The 18334-nt window shown below is 32.1% G+C and overlaps 1 protein-coding gene across 5 annotated transcripts in view; it reads right to left on the bottom strand.

Annotated features, from left to right (window-relative positions):
• Positions 1 to 1919: 1919 nt before the first annotated feature.
• Positions 1920 to 18334, bottom strand: part of CSMD3 (CUB and Sushi multiple domains 3) — a 1140077-nt gene continuing 1123662 nt past the window's right edge. For all 5 annotated transcript variants that reach the window (XM_081069899.1, XM_081069900.1, XM_081069901.1 and 2 more), the window contains 5 exons: positions 16984 to 17142; positions 12743 to 12855; positions 9945 to 10032; positions 7610 to 7745; positions 1920 to 3888 (listed from right to left, as the gene is read on the bottom strand). In XM_081069899.1, the coding sequence (XP_080926025.1) occupies positions 3729 to 3888; positions 7610 to 7745; positions 9945 to 10032; positions 12743 to 12855; positions 16984 to 17142 (656 nt within the window). In that variant the 3' untranslated portion in view covers positions 1920 to 3728. The remainder of the gene's footprint in view (positions 3889 to 7609; positions 7746 to 9944; positions 10033 to 12742; positions 12856 to 16983; positions 17143 to 18334) is intronic.

Genomic DNA, 18334 nt, shown 5'->3' with positions numbered 1-18334 from the left:
CTCATTGGTCCTGTCAACACACACAGGTCCATCTCTGTTTTCATAGGTATGCTAGTCCTAGTTAAAAGCAAGGTTTACATCTTATGAGAGATTAAACACAGATTTCTGGTATTGTGTTTTGCAATACAATTTATAGCTAGAAATTTGAATGTACAGAATATACTTCTTTTTCAAGAAAAATAAAATTATTACCCACGGGAATCTATTAAATGTTGGCAAAGTATCTCCATGTGTTCACTGGTTCCATTGCTTTGTAAATGAAAGAATGAAATCTAATGTCCCGTGGACATTTCTATTCCCCCAGCAGCAATTAAATCTGGTCTTAGATGACTTTAGAATACTAAGATCATGAAGGTGATGACAATATTTCTCATATTTTTACAACATGTATTTCTTCTCAGATCAATACTCATAGAAGAAGAAGAAGAAGAAGAAGAAGAAGAAGAAGAAGAAGAAGAAGAAGAAGAAGAAGAAGAAGAAGAAGAAAATTAGTATTTCTTTCAAATTTCAACTTCTATAATTCCATAGAAGAGATTTTTTTAACTGACTTTATGGCTATTTTAAATTTATAGATGTGCACAGATTAATACTTTGATAGGCAATCCATTCTCTTATTCTCTTTAAAAGAGAATTATCTACTTATATTTATTGATTTTTTTTGTTTGTTTTTTTAGCCAATGTTATGTCCTTTTTTTCTTCTTACTTGTAAGTGAAAGGACAGACAAAATAAAGCTGACCCTTTCATCTATTTCCACAGTCATTATCATCAGGCCCCAGTATTAAATGATCCTGGGTGAAACCTATGGCTTTAATGTTCTTATATATAAGAGAAATACAGAAAGACTTTTTAAAATTACTTCCTTAATTAAAATTTGCTAAGAGTAGAATTTAAATTTTCTAACAAAAAAAAGTATACATTTATCAAATCATCACATTGTACACTTTAAATATCTTATAATTTTGCTAATTTTGCTTCAATAAAGCTGGGAAAAATAAAATTAGTTCCTCTAACATTGCTGATAAGTTTTGAGAGTGTTAAGGATAAAGAGCATAGAAAAAGATGAGAAATAATAAAAAGTTAAAAAGAAGACATGTAAAACAAGGAAAGAATATTAAGAAAAGCTTCGGAAGAGAGAGAGAACAAAAAGTAGAAAAAGTAAGAAAAAGAGAAAACACAGAGAGGAATAAAAATAAGACAAATAACAACAGAGGAAAATATAGAAGGCATGCCATGAGTGAAAGATGGAGGTAATATTTAACAAAATTAAATAAGAAATTATGATTATATTAAGAAGCATTTATTTCTAAAATGAAAGTGTAAAAAGCAGAGAAGGACTATAAAGGTTTTGAAATATAAAGAAAGACAACATATTTTGTGAACAAGAGTTCTCTAATAAAATTGAACTTAACTTGTGATTTGAAATTTATAGAAACTTAACAACTTTCTTGACTACAAAAGTTCACTTGTTCCATCCTGGAAAGGTAGATTTGTTTTAGAGTATTAGTTTAATGTAGCTATTCAAATGTAGTTATTGAGTTCATACTTAATGCACCACATTAAACTTAAGTATCTCTAAGAAAATACACTACAGAAAGATTAGAAATCATCAGGTATACATTAATTTAGATGGTATTAAAATGTTTACATTCAAGAAAAATTCAAAGATGAAGTTCTTATACTATTATTTTTACTGGGAATCAATGCACTTCTAAAAGAGTGTCAGATTTGGGGAACTATAGAATATAAAGATTAAAAACACATTTCATTATATGTTGCTAAGTGTGTATAATACTCACTTTATACACACTTAAGTGTGTATAAAGTTTTGGAACTTTAAAACACCAAATAAATATGGGCTCTTCATTCCTTTTACTGACCAGTAGACTGTTTGACAATTTTTTAAAAGAATACTCGTTTTACAAAAGCAATTATCCATTTTTATTTTGTTTACATTGCACTGAAAATTTACATCATACTTTTACAAAGTTTTTTTTTCATAAAAATATACTTCTTTACAAAAGTGTATGCATTAATATAAGAGGAGTAGCCAGTTGCAGAAGAAATTGTTTAAACAAGATCATAGATGTATTAACCTTAACATTAATGAATGAATCATTGTTATTGCAGTCATTTGAATAAACAAGAATAAATAACTGATGGCATAAAATTTAAAACAGCATCCTGTCAGTAGAGTACAATGTTCAGAAAATTGTATGAATTTCCAAAACAAAGTATCTCAAAGTGGTTTACAAGAAATTCACTAAATGTTGTCGAGATAGATCCAAGCAGCGCTCCAGGAGCATTGATTTCTCTTAGGCACTCTGTCTCATGATAGAAAAAGTCAGGACTGTTTACAGAGTTATCCATATTTGAAAGAAAATATAACAGAGAGTTCATAGTGGGTACATGATTTATTCAATGAAATGAAACATGCCAGAGGGGAAGACAATGACCTATTAAATCAAAATGCTGGCATTACTGTGAGATAGTTGTAAATGAGCCACCAATAACTTGCAAATACACACCATAATTTGATAATGAAAGTAACCTGTCATATCTGAAACCTATTTCTTAAGAATAAGAGTATAAAAAATTAAAAATATATAAAAATTTGGTAAATCCACAACTTTAGGAGACAACTTTATATTGGTGATTAGAAAGAGTAGATTTTTTGTCATGTTTAGGGGCTGATCCAAAATATATGTCTAACTCATTTTGTTAGATAAAAATTCAAAACAATGTCAAATAAATTTGAAAGCTCAACTGGAAGGAAAAGTAGATGCATCATAAATTAAACACAATAGATTAGTAGGTTCTACTTGGTCTTTCAAAAACATCAGCAAGTTTGGTAAAAGATGATAAGCTTGGTGTCTCAGATAACTACACAACAATCATTATCATAGATAACTTTTGCCAGCTAAAGTGGTTTCTGGGTGACAAAACAGATTGAAGCAAGAAGTTAAACTCTAACCCATGACTCACAGAATACTACTAGTTACAACATCATGAGAGAAATCAGGAGGATGGCATGATGATCTTGCCATTTGTAGAAATTATGACAACTAGTCCAAAAAAAAAAAAAAAAGAATAGCAACATGATACTGAAGAACGAAAACTAAAAAGAGTTAAATCAGAGAGAGTAATTGTGTCTCTTCTGTGGTATAAATTAGCTCATAAACATTTCAGGGCTTGACTCAATCTCAAATAACCATGGAAATAAGGAAAAGAATGGATGAATAACGAAGAGCCAGTAGAATGGTGTGAAATAACACAATTACGGGTGTGATGTAGTGCATGACAGTTAAAGAGAAGCCAGGGATCTACTGACTCAGGTAAGTATAGCTCTTATTGTCTACCCTACATCTTTTTCTTTTTTAACCCAGTCCATCTAATATAGTTTATAAAGCACAGAAATACTCATAGTGGATGCTCCTCCAATATATGCAAATAAGTTTATGTTTTAGAATAATCTCCTTTTTTAAAAAAGCAAATAAACTGTGAGTAAGCACTCTCAGAGTGCAGCCGAATTGCTGTAAAACGCTCCATGGTAAACATGAAGAAGAATTATGGTCCAGTTTATGAAAAAACACTCTTCTCTATCATTCCTCAGGAAAAGGTGACCCAGCAAGTCCTGAAAAGTGTGCTTTAATTTGTTGAGCAGTGAACTAGTGGGCACTGTTTTGTGTGTCGATTTCCAAGCTTCAGAAGAAGGCCAAGGGTTGCCGTGTTATACCATTGTGCAGACCGTGTTCAAGTTGGGATCGAATCGCACTGCCTTCCCTTCCACTGACTTCGCATTGGTGTCGTACATGGGGTTTTCAAAAGCTGCTTGGCCATTGTTATTTTCATGAACTGAACATCCTGTATACTGTGTTTTGGGTGCAGTCCTGTGGATGAGAACATTGATTAGCTAGGTGTTAGCTTTCTTCTAGAAGCAGCATTGTAGGGCTGAAACAACATATACTTGAGTCTTTGTTGTTAATGGGTAATGGAACTTGAAAGTGTTTACTGAGAAATCAAACTCAATACATCCAATTTGTACAATTTATCTGTCACTTTTAAATCCTGACCTTATTTACATATAATAGATATTTATATACAGTTCCAATGCAAGTAATACAGATATAAATAGTGATATTTTATGGCTATTCTCATAAACTTTCTTATTAAATAATGTTATTATGAATTAGCATGTATAATCTAAATGATTTGTGATGATGATGGTGATGAATTTAAATCTCATTACTAATCATTCATTCATCAAATATTTACTGAGCATCAGTTATGTGCCAGGTATGATCCTAGGCATTAAATATATAGCTTGTTTGTTTTTTAAGCATACAAAGTCATTGCTCTCAGGGAGCTCATATTGTAGTGACAGAAAATAATAAATAAATTACAAATAAACAAACAAAAAAATAATAGGTAATGAGAATTGTATAGATGAAAAGGAAAATGGTTGATATGACAGGAAGTAACTGGGAGCCACTTTAAGTAATAAGGAGATACATGTCTGAGGAAGAAAAATTTAATCTGAGACCTGAAGGACAAGAAGGAATTGGTTCTGCACTAATCAGAAAGGGATTCAATAGCAGTAGCCAGCTCACACTGAGGATTAATTTGTGAAGGTACTTGGGTTATACCAAAAACATAAATACAGAATGTGTTTTAAAATGATATACATTAGAGCAAGTAAATTCAAAATCTCAAAGACAAAATAACTATATAGATACTCAAGTCATGAAAATAACTATATAGATACTCAAGTCCAAAAAGCAACTGATAACTGAATTTTCCCGTTAGTTAAAAAAACGTACAAAGTCTTGACTGGCTGCTTTAAGCTGGTTTTCATTACTGCTTAATTTTTTTTTTCAATTTCTCTCACCTTTGACTAATGCTTATTTCTAGTTTCCTTTTCCCACATCCCACTGCATAATTTGCTGATATATGTAATAAACACAAAGCATAATTGTCCCTACTTGTTTTGAGGACCAAATTCCTATTAAAAGTTATGTGTGTGTATGTGTATCTGTGTGTGTGTGTGTGTGTGCATTTCTCAATTCCTTTGTTTACACCAAGCACCAAAATTTCAACTATATTTTACCATAATTAATTATTTGTCATTATATTGTTTTACTATCCCTAACGTATTTTCTAAACTTTTCTCTATACTAAAAATTGTTGGGTAATTTGCAAGACATTTTTTTTAAAAGCTATCTTAAGTTTCTTTCAATGGCATCACCTATATAATTATATTGCTCACAACGTGTTTTTGCCAGGAACATAACTCTAATGGAGCATATTTGTCTCTCTTTTTTCAAGCTAGATTTACATTAAAAATCATTAAAAGCAACATCATTTCCTTTCCATTAGGTAAGAAACATGAAGATGTAATGGGATTTGTTTGTAATTTTGAGCAACAGATTTAAGGAAAATAATATCATCAAGCTTCAGGAAAAAACATTTATACCATCAATAAATTAACTTGAAATGAATCAAAGTTCTAAATATAAGAGCTAAATCTATAAAACTCTTAGGATAAAACATTCAGGTAAATCTTTGTTACCTTGATTTTGGCAATGGTTTCTTAGATATGACACTAAAAGAACAAGTAAAAAAATGGGGGGAAAAAACAGATAAATTGGACTTCATCAAAATAAAAACTTTTGTACATCAAAAGACACTATAAAGTGGAAATACAACCCACAGAACAGGAGAAATATTTGCAATCCATAAATCTGATAAGAGTATCCAGAATACATAAAAAACTCTTATAACTCAACAAGAAGACAAATAACCCAGTTTAAAAATGAGTAAAACACCTGAACAGGCATTTCTCCAAGAAGATAGACAAATGGCCAACAAGCACATGAAAAAAAAAAAAAAAAGCTCAATGTCATTAGTAATTAGGGAGATGCAAATGAAAACCACAATGAGATACCACTTCACACACACTAGGATGGCTATAACAAAACAAAACAAAACAAAAAAAGGAAACAGAAAATAATGTGTTGACAAGGATGTGGAGAAAGTGGCACCCTCATACATTGCTGGTGAAAATGCAAAATGCTGCAGCTGCTGTGCAAAACAGCTTAGTGTTTTCTCAGTAAGTTAAGCATAGAATTACCATCCAACCTAGCAATTCAATTCATGGGTGTATATATACTCAAAAAAATTGAAATGGGTGTCCAAACAAAAATCTGTACATGGATGTACATGGCAGCACTATTCATGTAGCCAAACAGTAAGAACCGTCCAAATGCCCATCGACTGATAAATGGACATATTCAAACAGAACACATTTAAACATACGATGGAATATTATTTATCCCTGTAAAGTACTGATGCACAATATAACATGGATGAAACTTAAAAAAATAATAATAATTTTAAGAAGCCAGATATAAGAATGTCACATAGTGCATGACTCTAATTATATGAGAGATCCAGAATAGGTGAATCAATGCAGAAAACAGATTCGTAGTTGCCAAGGGCGGGGTGAGAGGAATGAGGAGTGAGTGCTTAATGGGAACAGAGTTTCCTTTGGGGTGATGAAAATATTCTAGAACCAGCAGACATGGTTCCATGACATTGGGAAAATACTAAATACCACTGAATTGTACACCTGGAATGGTTTAAATGGTTTTATGTTATTGGTATTTTACCACAATAATAAAAAAGAGTTGCATAGCTTGCTTTAGAAATAAATTTGGTGATGATTTTATTATTAATAAAGTTTAATATTAACAAGGACTAAACAGCTGCTTATACACTATTCTTACAAATTTATGTAATGTTAAATAAATCATCCTCAGATAACAGAGATTGACATTTGTTATAAAAAATCAATTTTAGAAAAAAATACATTTAGTATTATTCATTTAATTACCTGGTTATCTACATTTTTATTTTCTTCTTGATAAGGGATGGTCCTAAATAATGGAAAATTGCATAGTAAAGCCCCTCACCAGGATGTTGTAATATATATATATGGTGAACAGGGGCCAACTAATAATATGCATAGTCCTATACTAGATACAACACAAATATCACATTAACTGTATAGTCTTCTGAAAGCTAAAGAAGATAAATAAGAAAATTAGAGGATTTCACCAACTGGCTGCCTAGGTAAAATCAGTCAGTATTCTCATGTGAACTAAAGTTTTGGACATAAGTTTCTTCCTAGTTCTCTCAATATGTCTGACAGCAAATATCACTAATTCAATCGAAAAAGTTCTTTCAATATGTCTGACAGTAGATATCACTTATTCAATGGAAAACTTCACCTAGTGTTTGTATCTCTAAAGTGATGTAAAAATAACTTAAATGATTAGTCATGTGCTAGAAAACTGACAAGCAAAAAGAGAAGGGGTTAAGTTGAATGTTTGTGCAATATAACGGAGCAATTTTTGTTGTATGTATGTAGGGGTGGTGAAGGGCAGACAGGGGAAAGATGGTTTTCAACAACTGTTGAAATATTTGGCACACAGAGATTGCAACAATCCGGGGGGGGGGGGGGGGAAGGAAATTAGGATTTGAACTAGAGCAGTGAAAAGAACATGACAAAAAGAGTTGGGAATCACTTGTAGTTAAAATCAACAAACTTACCTTTGTTTATAAAGATAAAATCCAAATCCTGCAAATATAAGTGCAAAAAAAGGCACAAGAATAGCAATGGCCACCGAACTACTATTTGTACCATGAGGTTGATTTGAAGAATTTAAACCTTCTGACATGTTTAGTCCTATAAAATAAAATAAAATAAATTGTAAGTACAGAATCAACTCTATGTTATCACAATTGAGATTTTATGTTATGAACTAATAATTTTTTACCTTTCTTGGAAACGTACCTAGGGTAGAACAATAATTTATGAAACTCCTTCAACTCATTTCCACACAGTTTTACACGATACATGCTATGCATAAGATATTTTTCCAGGAAAGGATACCGAATTAAAAAATAAGCAATGTCTCTGAACTGAAGAATGTATACAATTGTGGAAAGAACAGAGACATAAATAAGTGGATGCATGAAGCATGAATTAATAATCAATGTGCTTTCAGAAGGCAAAGAATCATTCCAATCTGGTGGTATGTAAGGATGTTTTCTGGAGGATATATAATATAAGCTAGGCCTTCAAGAGTCAGTAGAACATTGGGGTGGCCAGTAGCTCAGTTGGTTAGAGCACGGTGCTAATAACACCAAGGTTGTTGGTTCAATCCCTGCATGGGCCAAAAGAAAAAAAAAAGTGGGAAAAAAAAAAAAAAAGCTAACTAAGAGATAGTAGAACAACAAATGGAGGAAAAAGCAGGACCATCTTAAACCTAAAAATTGTAAGGTAACTGGCACATGACGAATATTAAGCAGATATGTGTGCAAAGGACATGTTGTAGAAGTAGCAAACTGAAATGGTAAATTATGGCTAGACTCTGAAAAGGTACAAATATTCTAAAGAACTCAAACCTACTACTCACTTGGAGTGAGGGATACCTGAAGGTGTTTTAAATAAAGGGCCCCGTAATAAGATACATGAATTAGAACAGTGACTGGGGTGGGATGGGCTTGAGAGAGTCCAGACTGGAAGCCAGAGTAGTTTGAAGGTTGTAGTAACAAACCAGATAAAACAAAATTGAGATGTGAATTAGAGCAGTAGGAAGAGAACCATGAAAGACGGATTTAGGAAAACATTTTGTAATTAAAATCAACAGAACTTGTTTGTGTGGATGAAAGAGGTAGGAAGGAAAAGGCTTAGAAGTGTTTTACTTGGGGCTGAGTAAATGGTGATGACATTATCAGTTAGAAAATGACAAAAAAACTCAGGTTTGCCAATGCGTTAGCACATGTGGAAGAGGAAATAACTGTTTTCAGAAAGAAATAGTTCCTTTTTTTATGGGTTCTGTTTTAGACATACAGTGTTTGAGATGATTTTGGGATTATTATGTGAAAACATCTTGTATTCAATTATATGGCTGTGTTAATGTACTGAGTTAATGTTTTATCCTGTCTTTAAAACTATCAAAATTTTAGGGAAGATAGTATCTGAAATGGCATATTATTATTATTATTATTATTATTATTATTATTATTATTCATGTAGGGAAAGCTAATTTCACTTTTTGATAAATAGTTATAGTCAACTAAGCCGTGCCTTAGGCCGGGTTAAAAAATTTAGTACCTTATTTCATCCATGGGCTCAGAATATTTATACAAAAGTTCAAAGTAATGGAATTTGTAAGATAAATGTAAAATGGTAGTTTTTAGAAACTGAATTTATTCTTTATGTATCAATACCACAATGTGATATAATGGGAGACAGTATATCTTAGAAAAATTATACACCAAAAACTGTTAATAAATACATTTTAAATAAGACCATTCAACACTTACACACATTTTAGAAGAGTTAGAAATAAGAATGGCTAAACCTTGTGCCTCCCGCCACAGCAGATTTACATATCTGAAGAGCACAAAGCCCTGAAAAGGGACCCATTCATCAAAGTTATTTTCCCTTTTCAGACCCTATGAGTTTTTCAAAGTGCCACTATATTTTCCAAGGAGTAAGAAAATTGCAGCAATATTCAAGCTGAGGAGACTTATTACAGTTTTCATGAGATAAGATAAGATAAGATAATTTACAGTTTAATATTTCCCTTCCTATCTCTATCACTTCTCCTCCTTTTTACTTGCTTAAGGGCAAGACAGTGTGCCATGTTTATTAGAAATATGATGAAAAACCAAACATCGTACAGAGGTGGTCCACAGAGAGCCAATATTTTGAAGAATGTGATTATTTAAAAGGCTATCAAAAGGATCAATGTATAGTCTTGACAATGCAAAATTCAAAATGTAGTAAGTGTGCCTGGGGTACAGAATCCACTGTATTTCCTATGATGTCTGGAGTAATAAAGGACCTACAGGAAAATGAAAATGAATACATTACCCAGTCTTTGTAGTCCAAATTGCCCATAATCTTTGCCCTGAATAAATCCTTGAAACACATAAGTAGCTCCATCAGGCTCAGCAGAAACCTAAAAATATTTATAATTTGATTAAATCTGAAGAATGGCCACAGCTATATTTTCCCATCCTTAATAAATATTAAATTTTATTCTGAAATGAATATTATGTAAAGTGCTTCCCTATAGATCTTCCTCATATGTAAAACACAGCACATTGTGCAAATCTGTCATCATTAAAAGCAAAATCAAAATTTTCATTTCAAAATATTATGATGTTAGAAAAAAGTGGGTTGCTTACTTATGTATATCGATATAGATATACATATATAATTCTTTTATGCTAAGAAACTTACTGTCAAGAAAAGGTCAATAATAATGAAACTGAATGAGGCAAAAGGTCAATAAAAAATTAAAGTATAATAGCACTGTACTTCTTAGGTTAGATTACTGTTCGGCATATATGCATTTCTTCTTCCCCCTCCCACCAACTTTCATGGGAAGAGTTACTTGGGTTTGGTTCTGTGACTTGAATTGGGTTTGGTTCTGTGACTTGCTTTGGCCAATGGAATGTGGGTAGGATTGAAAATAATTCAGTGCCTAGCCTGGGTCTTAAGAGGTATGTTTCCCATTATAACAAGTGAAATACGTCAGTCACAAAAGACCACATATTATAAGAGTCCATAAATATGAAAGTCCAGAACAGGGAAATCTGTAGAGACAGAAGATATATTTGTGGTTGCTTAGGGCTGGAGTGGGGATAAGAGGTGGCTGGGTGGGATGATAACTAAAGGATTTGGAATTTCTTTTTGAGGTGGTCAAAATATTCTAAAATCAACTGTGATGATGGTTACACATCTGTAAATATAGTAAAAACCACTGAATTTCACGCTTTAAATGGGTGAATTGTAGGGTATGTGAATTATATTTCAACAGAGCTGTTTAAAAATGGTGGCATGTTTTCTAATGTGCCTCTCAGTGCTTCTGACCTCTGAGTGTGCCCATGGTAGCTGCTGTCCCTCCAGCCTGGGTCCCAGAATCAGACACCTGGAGCAGATTTGAACTTGCTACCCTAGCTTCAAGTAGAGCCAATGGAATCTGTGTGGACTTGACAATAGGTCTATCTACCACCAACCTCAGACACATTAGAAAGAAGTAAATACGTACTTGTTGTTTGACTCTGAGATTTTGTGGCTATGTCTAATGCTATAAATGCTGACTATTAATATATTTTAAAAATAGTTTAATTGCCTAGTGTCATTTGATCTCATAGATATAATAATAATTGAAACATTTCTGTGTTCCTGATAAGTAGTAATATGAAGTTACCCTGATGCTTGTTCTAATTAGTTGCAATTAGCTACCTCTGTCATGTATGTTATTATAAAAGTTGTAAAAACAAAGAAAACCAAAAAAACAAAAAAACCTTAAAACTTCTCCCTTAAAATCAAAATATCTTACAAATTATCCACACGAGTGATATATCACAACAGGTGATAACATTTATTCCTTATTATCAGACATCATACTCAGCATGGCTGTTTTAAAAATGAAATGCTTCTAAGAAGTATAGCTCAAACTCTAATATTTAAATGAACGCATTCACTTTATTTGTTTCCTAGATGAAATAATGCAATTAAACACTCTGAGTGCATTGCATTGAAGACATGAGTTAGTCCCAACTCCATGAATAAATGGCACAGACAGGGAAACTAAATGTACCTTTTTCCCTCAGGAAACAAACTTAGTGAAGCCATGACATACTATCCATCTTCTTTCCTGCTAGTTCTTCCTTGTAAAAGAAGGCTTTTTACTTGAGAGACTATGGTCAGAGATCTCATGCTCATTTTTTAGCAAAGGCTCCTGGGCAGTATGTGAATATAACTGGTTTCCAACTCCCAATTTAGTAACTCCATTCACATGTGTCATGTTTCCCCGAAAATAAGACCTAGCCAGACAATTAGCTCTAATGCATCTTTTGGATCAAACATTAATATAAGACCAGGTATTATGTTATGTTATGTTATGTTATGTTATGTTATGTTATGTTATGTTATGTTATGTTATGTTATGTTATATTATATTATATTATACCCGGTCTTATATTATGGTAAAATAAGACCAGGTCTTATATTAATTTCTTCTCCAAAAGATGCATTAGAGCTGATTGTCTGGCTAGGTCTTATTTTTGGGGAAATTTGGTGGTTGAATAGGACAGAGTGACTCCATAGTGAAGCATTGGCAACTAGCTCTCCACATGAAACAATTTGCAGACTTGGAATCTCTTCTTGATAGACAATTTTACAAAATATTCTAAATCTTTGTTTAAATTTAATGAGCATACTTAATTTTTCTGATGCATTTTGTTAACGTGTTGCATATGTCTTAAACAGTGGTTCCAGACAAAGATTGATTTATATTTTATCCAGATTTGTTTATCATAGCACTGATTGTTATAAATAAATTTGTGCTATCAAAATACATTTGATGAAACCAATGAAAAACTATATGCCCCCTGCACACATAAGTATTACAAAAGTGAGCAAAGTTCACCAGAATCCAATAATCTAAGGTTTAACACTATAGATTATTAAACATTTGTAACGAGTCATTTAAAAAAATACCCATAATAATAATTATGTCATTTTGTGTGTGTGTGTGTGTGTTTGTGTTCACAAATAGCTAAATTTAGAAAATTACCTTTTTCTGGAATATTAATGACAAATCAAAGCAAGAATTTGGGATTAAAACAAGCAGCAGACTTTTAAAGAACTATACTTACAAAGCCATCCATGGCCCAGTTTTCCTCTTTCATTTTCTTTGCAGAAGCATGAACTGGTACTTTAATAAGATAGATGTGTAACATTAGGCGAGCTTCTTGGCTTTTATATACGCCTGTAAAAATAGTTACACTTCATTTTATTATGTATAACTCCTTAAATGTTTCATGTAATACATATGATACGAAAAAAATAAAACAAGACTGAGTCAAGGCTAGTTTTACCCATAATGCTATTTACAAATCATGCAGTATATATTGATCTCTCTTACATCTGCAATTCTCAACCTAAATCTTAATTGTGGGGTTAAATAGCCTATGCTATTAAAATTATCACCGTTCTTAGTAACATCATTCAATACATGAAGTAAACAAAATGTTCTCCTCCCCAATCAGATATAAAATCTTTAAGGGTGTGAGTCAAATGTTAAAATTCTTTTTATTTTCCTTAAAATAAATTGGGTGCCAACCATGTGAAAGAGAGATTCTAGGTGCAACTAGAGCCACAACGACAAATAGATGTTGTTCCTATATAAAGATATGATGCTTAAAAGCATTTTTGATTAAATAGGAGGTATGTCAGGTACACAATTAACCAAAATACATGAGAGAATATGATAAATAAAATATCAGAAGAGAGAGGGATCCCTTCACACTAGAAAGATCAGGAAAGGCTTATTTAAAAAAAAAATAAATAAAAGGATTTTAGCTGGGTCTTGAAAATCAAATAGGATTTTTAGTTCACAAAGTCAACATAGAGTGATGACACAAAAAAGAGAAGCAAAAATACACATGATGATTTTTTTTCTTAAATGGTGAATATTTTAAAAGTTGAAATAAGCTAGATTGTAAATGTGTTTAGGGGAATAAGTAAATAGGGTTCTAAGGAAAAATTTTTTGATTAAGTGATGGCTGAAATTTGACTCATTCATTCATTCACATAATCTTTCACCTATGAAATCAGTTTTCATAAGAATAGATACAGAAACAACCTAAATGCTCATTTTTATGGCAGCATAATAGTCCATTATATTGATATGATTGGATAAAGAAACTGATTATATAATAATAACTGATTATACTGAGTCCATCAATATAATGGACTATTACTCTGTCATAAAAAAAGAATGAAATGTTACCATTTGCAACGACATGGATGGACCTGGAGAATATTATGCTAAGTGAAATAAGTCACGCAGAGAAAGACATATACCATATGATCTCACTTATACATGGAATGAACAGAATATATGAACAAATAAAACAGAAATAGACTCAGAAATATAGGGGGTTGCTAGATGGAAGGGGGCTGGGGAAGGGAGAGAAGGTAAAGGGATTAGAAAGTACAAATTAGTAATCACGATATAGCCATGGGGATATGAAACACATTTTGGGGACTATAATCAATAGTGTTGTAAAGGGGGTCAGATGGGCACTTGTCTTATTAGAAAGGCCACTTTATGGACTGTGTAGATGTCTGACCACTGTGCTGTACAACTGAAGCTGAATAATACTGAATATCAACTATAATTAAATAAGTATTAATATCAAATATAATTAAATATATAATTAAATATAATTAAATACATTGACTATATATATATATACAGTCACGGGATGTGGAGTACAGCATAGGGAATAGAGTCAGTGGAATTATAACATCTATATATGCTACCAGAGATGTAGTAGATTGGGGGAGAGGGGTATCACTTTGTGAGGAATGTAAATGTCTAACTATTACATTGTTTTGTATACCTGAAAATAATTTTAAAAAAAAAAAGAAGAATATTCTGGGAATAGAAAGAGAATGATAAATAGATCTTGACATAAATATAAATTATAATTAATAGGAAAAAGACATGAGTAATCAAAAATAATATTGTTGGGAAAATGGTATAATTGATTTATATGGAGATAGTGAAAACTAATTAAATTAATTAAATTAATTATTCATGTTTGTTTTTGTATATTTGTAACATTTTGCTTTGAAATTTTTCTAGATTAAAATAAGTACAGTTGACCCTTGAACCACATGGGGGTTAGAGGCATTGACTGCCCATGTGCAGTTAAAATTCCTTGTATAACTTATGTCAGCCCTCCACATAGGCAGACTCCCAACCACCAGTTGACCCTTGAACAACTCCGTATTGAACGGCCTGAGTCAAACAGAAAACAATCTGCATATAAGTGGGCCTGTAAAGTTCGAATCTGTGTTGCTCAAGAGTCAACGATATACACTTATTTTGTGCTCTTTTACAGAAACCAAAGAAAAAATTATTTATGTTTTAAAGTTAAATAAATTAGTAATTACAATTTAAATGCATTATTTTATTCATATAAAGCTTCTTTCAAATTATATCATGCAACTATATATGTTTTTATAAATATAACACATATTCACTTCCAATACTTTTACTCTGGGTTTAATGCAGGATCATTCACTAATACAGAATGATGCTTGATAGTTCTAAAATTTTCAAAATCGATAAATAGAATTGTATTTTCCATTCTACTTATACCACAAATTATTTCATTATTAGTAATTATAGTAGCATCCCCCCATTGATGGGGGACACATTCCAAGAACCCAGTGGATGCCTGGAATTGCAGATAGTACTCAACCCTATAAGTACTATGTTTTTCCTATACATACATACCTATGATAAAAATTAAATTACAAATTAGTCACAGAAAGAGATTAACAACAATAACTATAAAATAGAATAATTATAACAATGTATTGTAATAAAAGTTATGTGAATATGATCTCTCTCAAAATATGTTATTGCAGTGTGCTCACCCTTTTTCTACTTACCCTGATGTCTCCTTACCCTCCTTACGCTGATGTTACAATGTCTGTATGATGAGATGAAGTGAGGTGAATGACATAGGCATTCTCATTTAGTGTGAGGCTACTGTTGACCTTCTGATAATATGGCTACTAAGTAACTAAAGGAGCACAGCATACAGCAGAAATATACTAGACAAAGGTATGAACCATTTCCTGGACAGGAGGGATGGAGCAGGACAGTGCGGGATTTTATCAGGCTACACAGAACAATGTGTAATTTAAAACTTACAAAGTATTTACTTCTGGAATTTTCCATTTAATATTTTTGGACCTCAACTGACCTTAGGTAACTGAAAGCAGGGATAGTGAAACTGCAGATAAGACTACTGTATTTAGGATATATACATAACCAAGAAGTTTATACATATATATATATATATACATATATATATGTATATGTGCATATATACATATATATACATATATACATATATATGTATATACACATATATACATACATGTATATACATATATGCATATATACATGTATGTATATACACATGTATGTATATATGTGTATATATACATATATATTTCATATTTTCAATATCAATTTTTTAAAATATGTTTTAAATGAGGCCTATTTTGTTACAGATGCTTTTCTAACCTCTGGGATATAGTAATGAATGGCTTATGTTATTGGAGTATAGACAAATAAATAATGTCATGTCTATCCATGTCATACCACAGTATACTATACTATACGATGCTAAATTTCAAATAGTGCAAAAAATAAAATGAAACAGGATAAGACTGCCTAAGACAAAAAGTGTCTGACAGTGTTTGTAATGTGAAGGTTATTTTAGTAGGGTCATCAGGAGGTCTGTTGAGATGTCATTTGAGAAAACACTGGAAAGTCAGAAAAAACAGAGTAATGAAAGATAATGAGGGAAGTGTGCACTAAGTTGAGGAAAAGGAAGCTTGAGAAGGTCGAGCAGGTGGATCGTGCCTGGGTCCCCTTTGCCTGTTTAAAATAGTGTAGCTCTATCTTTTCTGTTTTAATTTATGATATCCACCTACCCATTTTCATTTGAAGAAATAATGTTGTGACCATAAAATAGCTAGCAAATCACTGATCTGCTCTCTCTGGTGTTATGAGACTAGAGAAAGGTTTAGGTATATTCAAATTAAAAGTTCTGTTCTATTTCATGATGTCTCATTCTAGCAACATTAAAATATTCTTGAGGGAGCTTATTTCAGTATGACAGAATTTAATATTTGTTTAGTAATATCCATGTATCAATCCAACAACCAGAAAGCCTTGCTTCTGAATGAATTATGAATGTTATAAAACGTAACACATATTTCACAGTATGAAAAGCACTAATACAAGTTATGAAATGATGGAAATAATGGAAATGAAAGCATTATTTGTTGCTGTATAATGTGATACCTGAAAGTAGCAGGTCCATGTTGCTATTGCTAAGTGTTGCATTGACTCTCCCAGTTGAAGCATTAAAACTTGTAACGGTCAAGGTCATGGGTTGTTTCCTTCCTTTGAAATTGTAAGAGCCTTTCCATATATAATTTTGGGCAAACACATCATCAGGCACTGTGAACAGATTAAATTAACAGATGCATTCATTTTACAGTGTCCTGTAAATACAAGCCTTATGTAGATCGACAAATTTTCATTTATTGAATAATGCTATTTGCTAATTATACAAAATGAGAAATGCATATAACAAAATGAATTCTTCACATAAAAGGGTTTCCATTGCTTTAGAATAAACCAAAATTGTAAAAACCTAGACTTGTGCACTAGTCATCCATCAGCTAGAAATAAAAACAACACCAATTAAAGATAGGAGACTTATATTTAGAATCCAGTGAAGCATCAAGTTTACTTATATTTGGTCTCCTCTAATAATATCTTTATCTCAGGAGGAAGATAGAATGATTTTACTGAGCCAAGTTAGTCCATATACAAGTCCCAAGAGGGTTGCTTTTCTCCTAGCAGTGGGAACAGATGTACCAGAGGAAGAATGTAGAGTTAACCCCCCTTGCAGAATAGCCCTGGAAGACTGTCAGGAGGGATAGTCCTTTGTCCCCCTTACAGAATACTAGTTCAGTCATTCCACTAATAGACTTCCTGAGGAGAAGCAGGTCTCCACCAAATTGACACCTTTGAGGTTTATAGGTATTTTTATTTCATTTTTTTGTAAGAGGAACAGAACTTTAATATTCTATTCTAACATTTACTATTAGGTTTACAGGTATTTTTAGAAATAAAAGAATCGTCATTAGACTTTCCTGTCATGGGAGAGAGGTGAAATGTGGCAGAATCAAAGAATATGCTAAATGTTATAGAACGTTCATCCAAAGAATGTTAGATACAGCCAAATAAGACTTAGTTATATTTATATAAATTAGTGTAACTTATAGTTGTATAAGTGAGGTATGTCAAAGTCTTCTGATATCCTGGGAAGAGGCTGAGACAAGCTTCCATTAATCCTATACATCATAATAAAGCCCATCCACAAAAATCAGCTATTCAAGGGAGCCATGCCTATTTATTTGGGTGAGTAAATGACATGAATTTAGGATAAAGACTTTTTTTTTCCCTAGCACGTTTGTCACCTGATCTTTTCTACACACATCACACTTTTTACTACTCAGATCACAGAGGCTGGGGTTACAAATTCTGCGTTCCCCGAATTCTACTCAGCAAACCAATAAAGCAAAAACAACAGTGAAGGATGAACATAAAACACCCTCAGCAGCTGAGTTTTTACTGACTCTTT

This window comes from Rhinolophus hipposideros (assembly GCF_964194185.1).
Source record: "Rhinolophus hipposideros genome assembly, chromosome: 13".
In the NCBI taxonomy this organism is placed as follows: domain Eukaryota; kingdom Metazoa; phylum Chordata; class Mammalia; order Chiroptera; family Rhinolophidae; genus Rhinolophus; species Rhinolophus hipposideros.
Note: the sequence above shows the minus strand (reverse complement) of the source record. Positions and strands in the feature narration are given on the sequence as shown.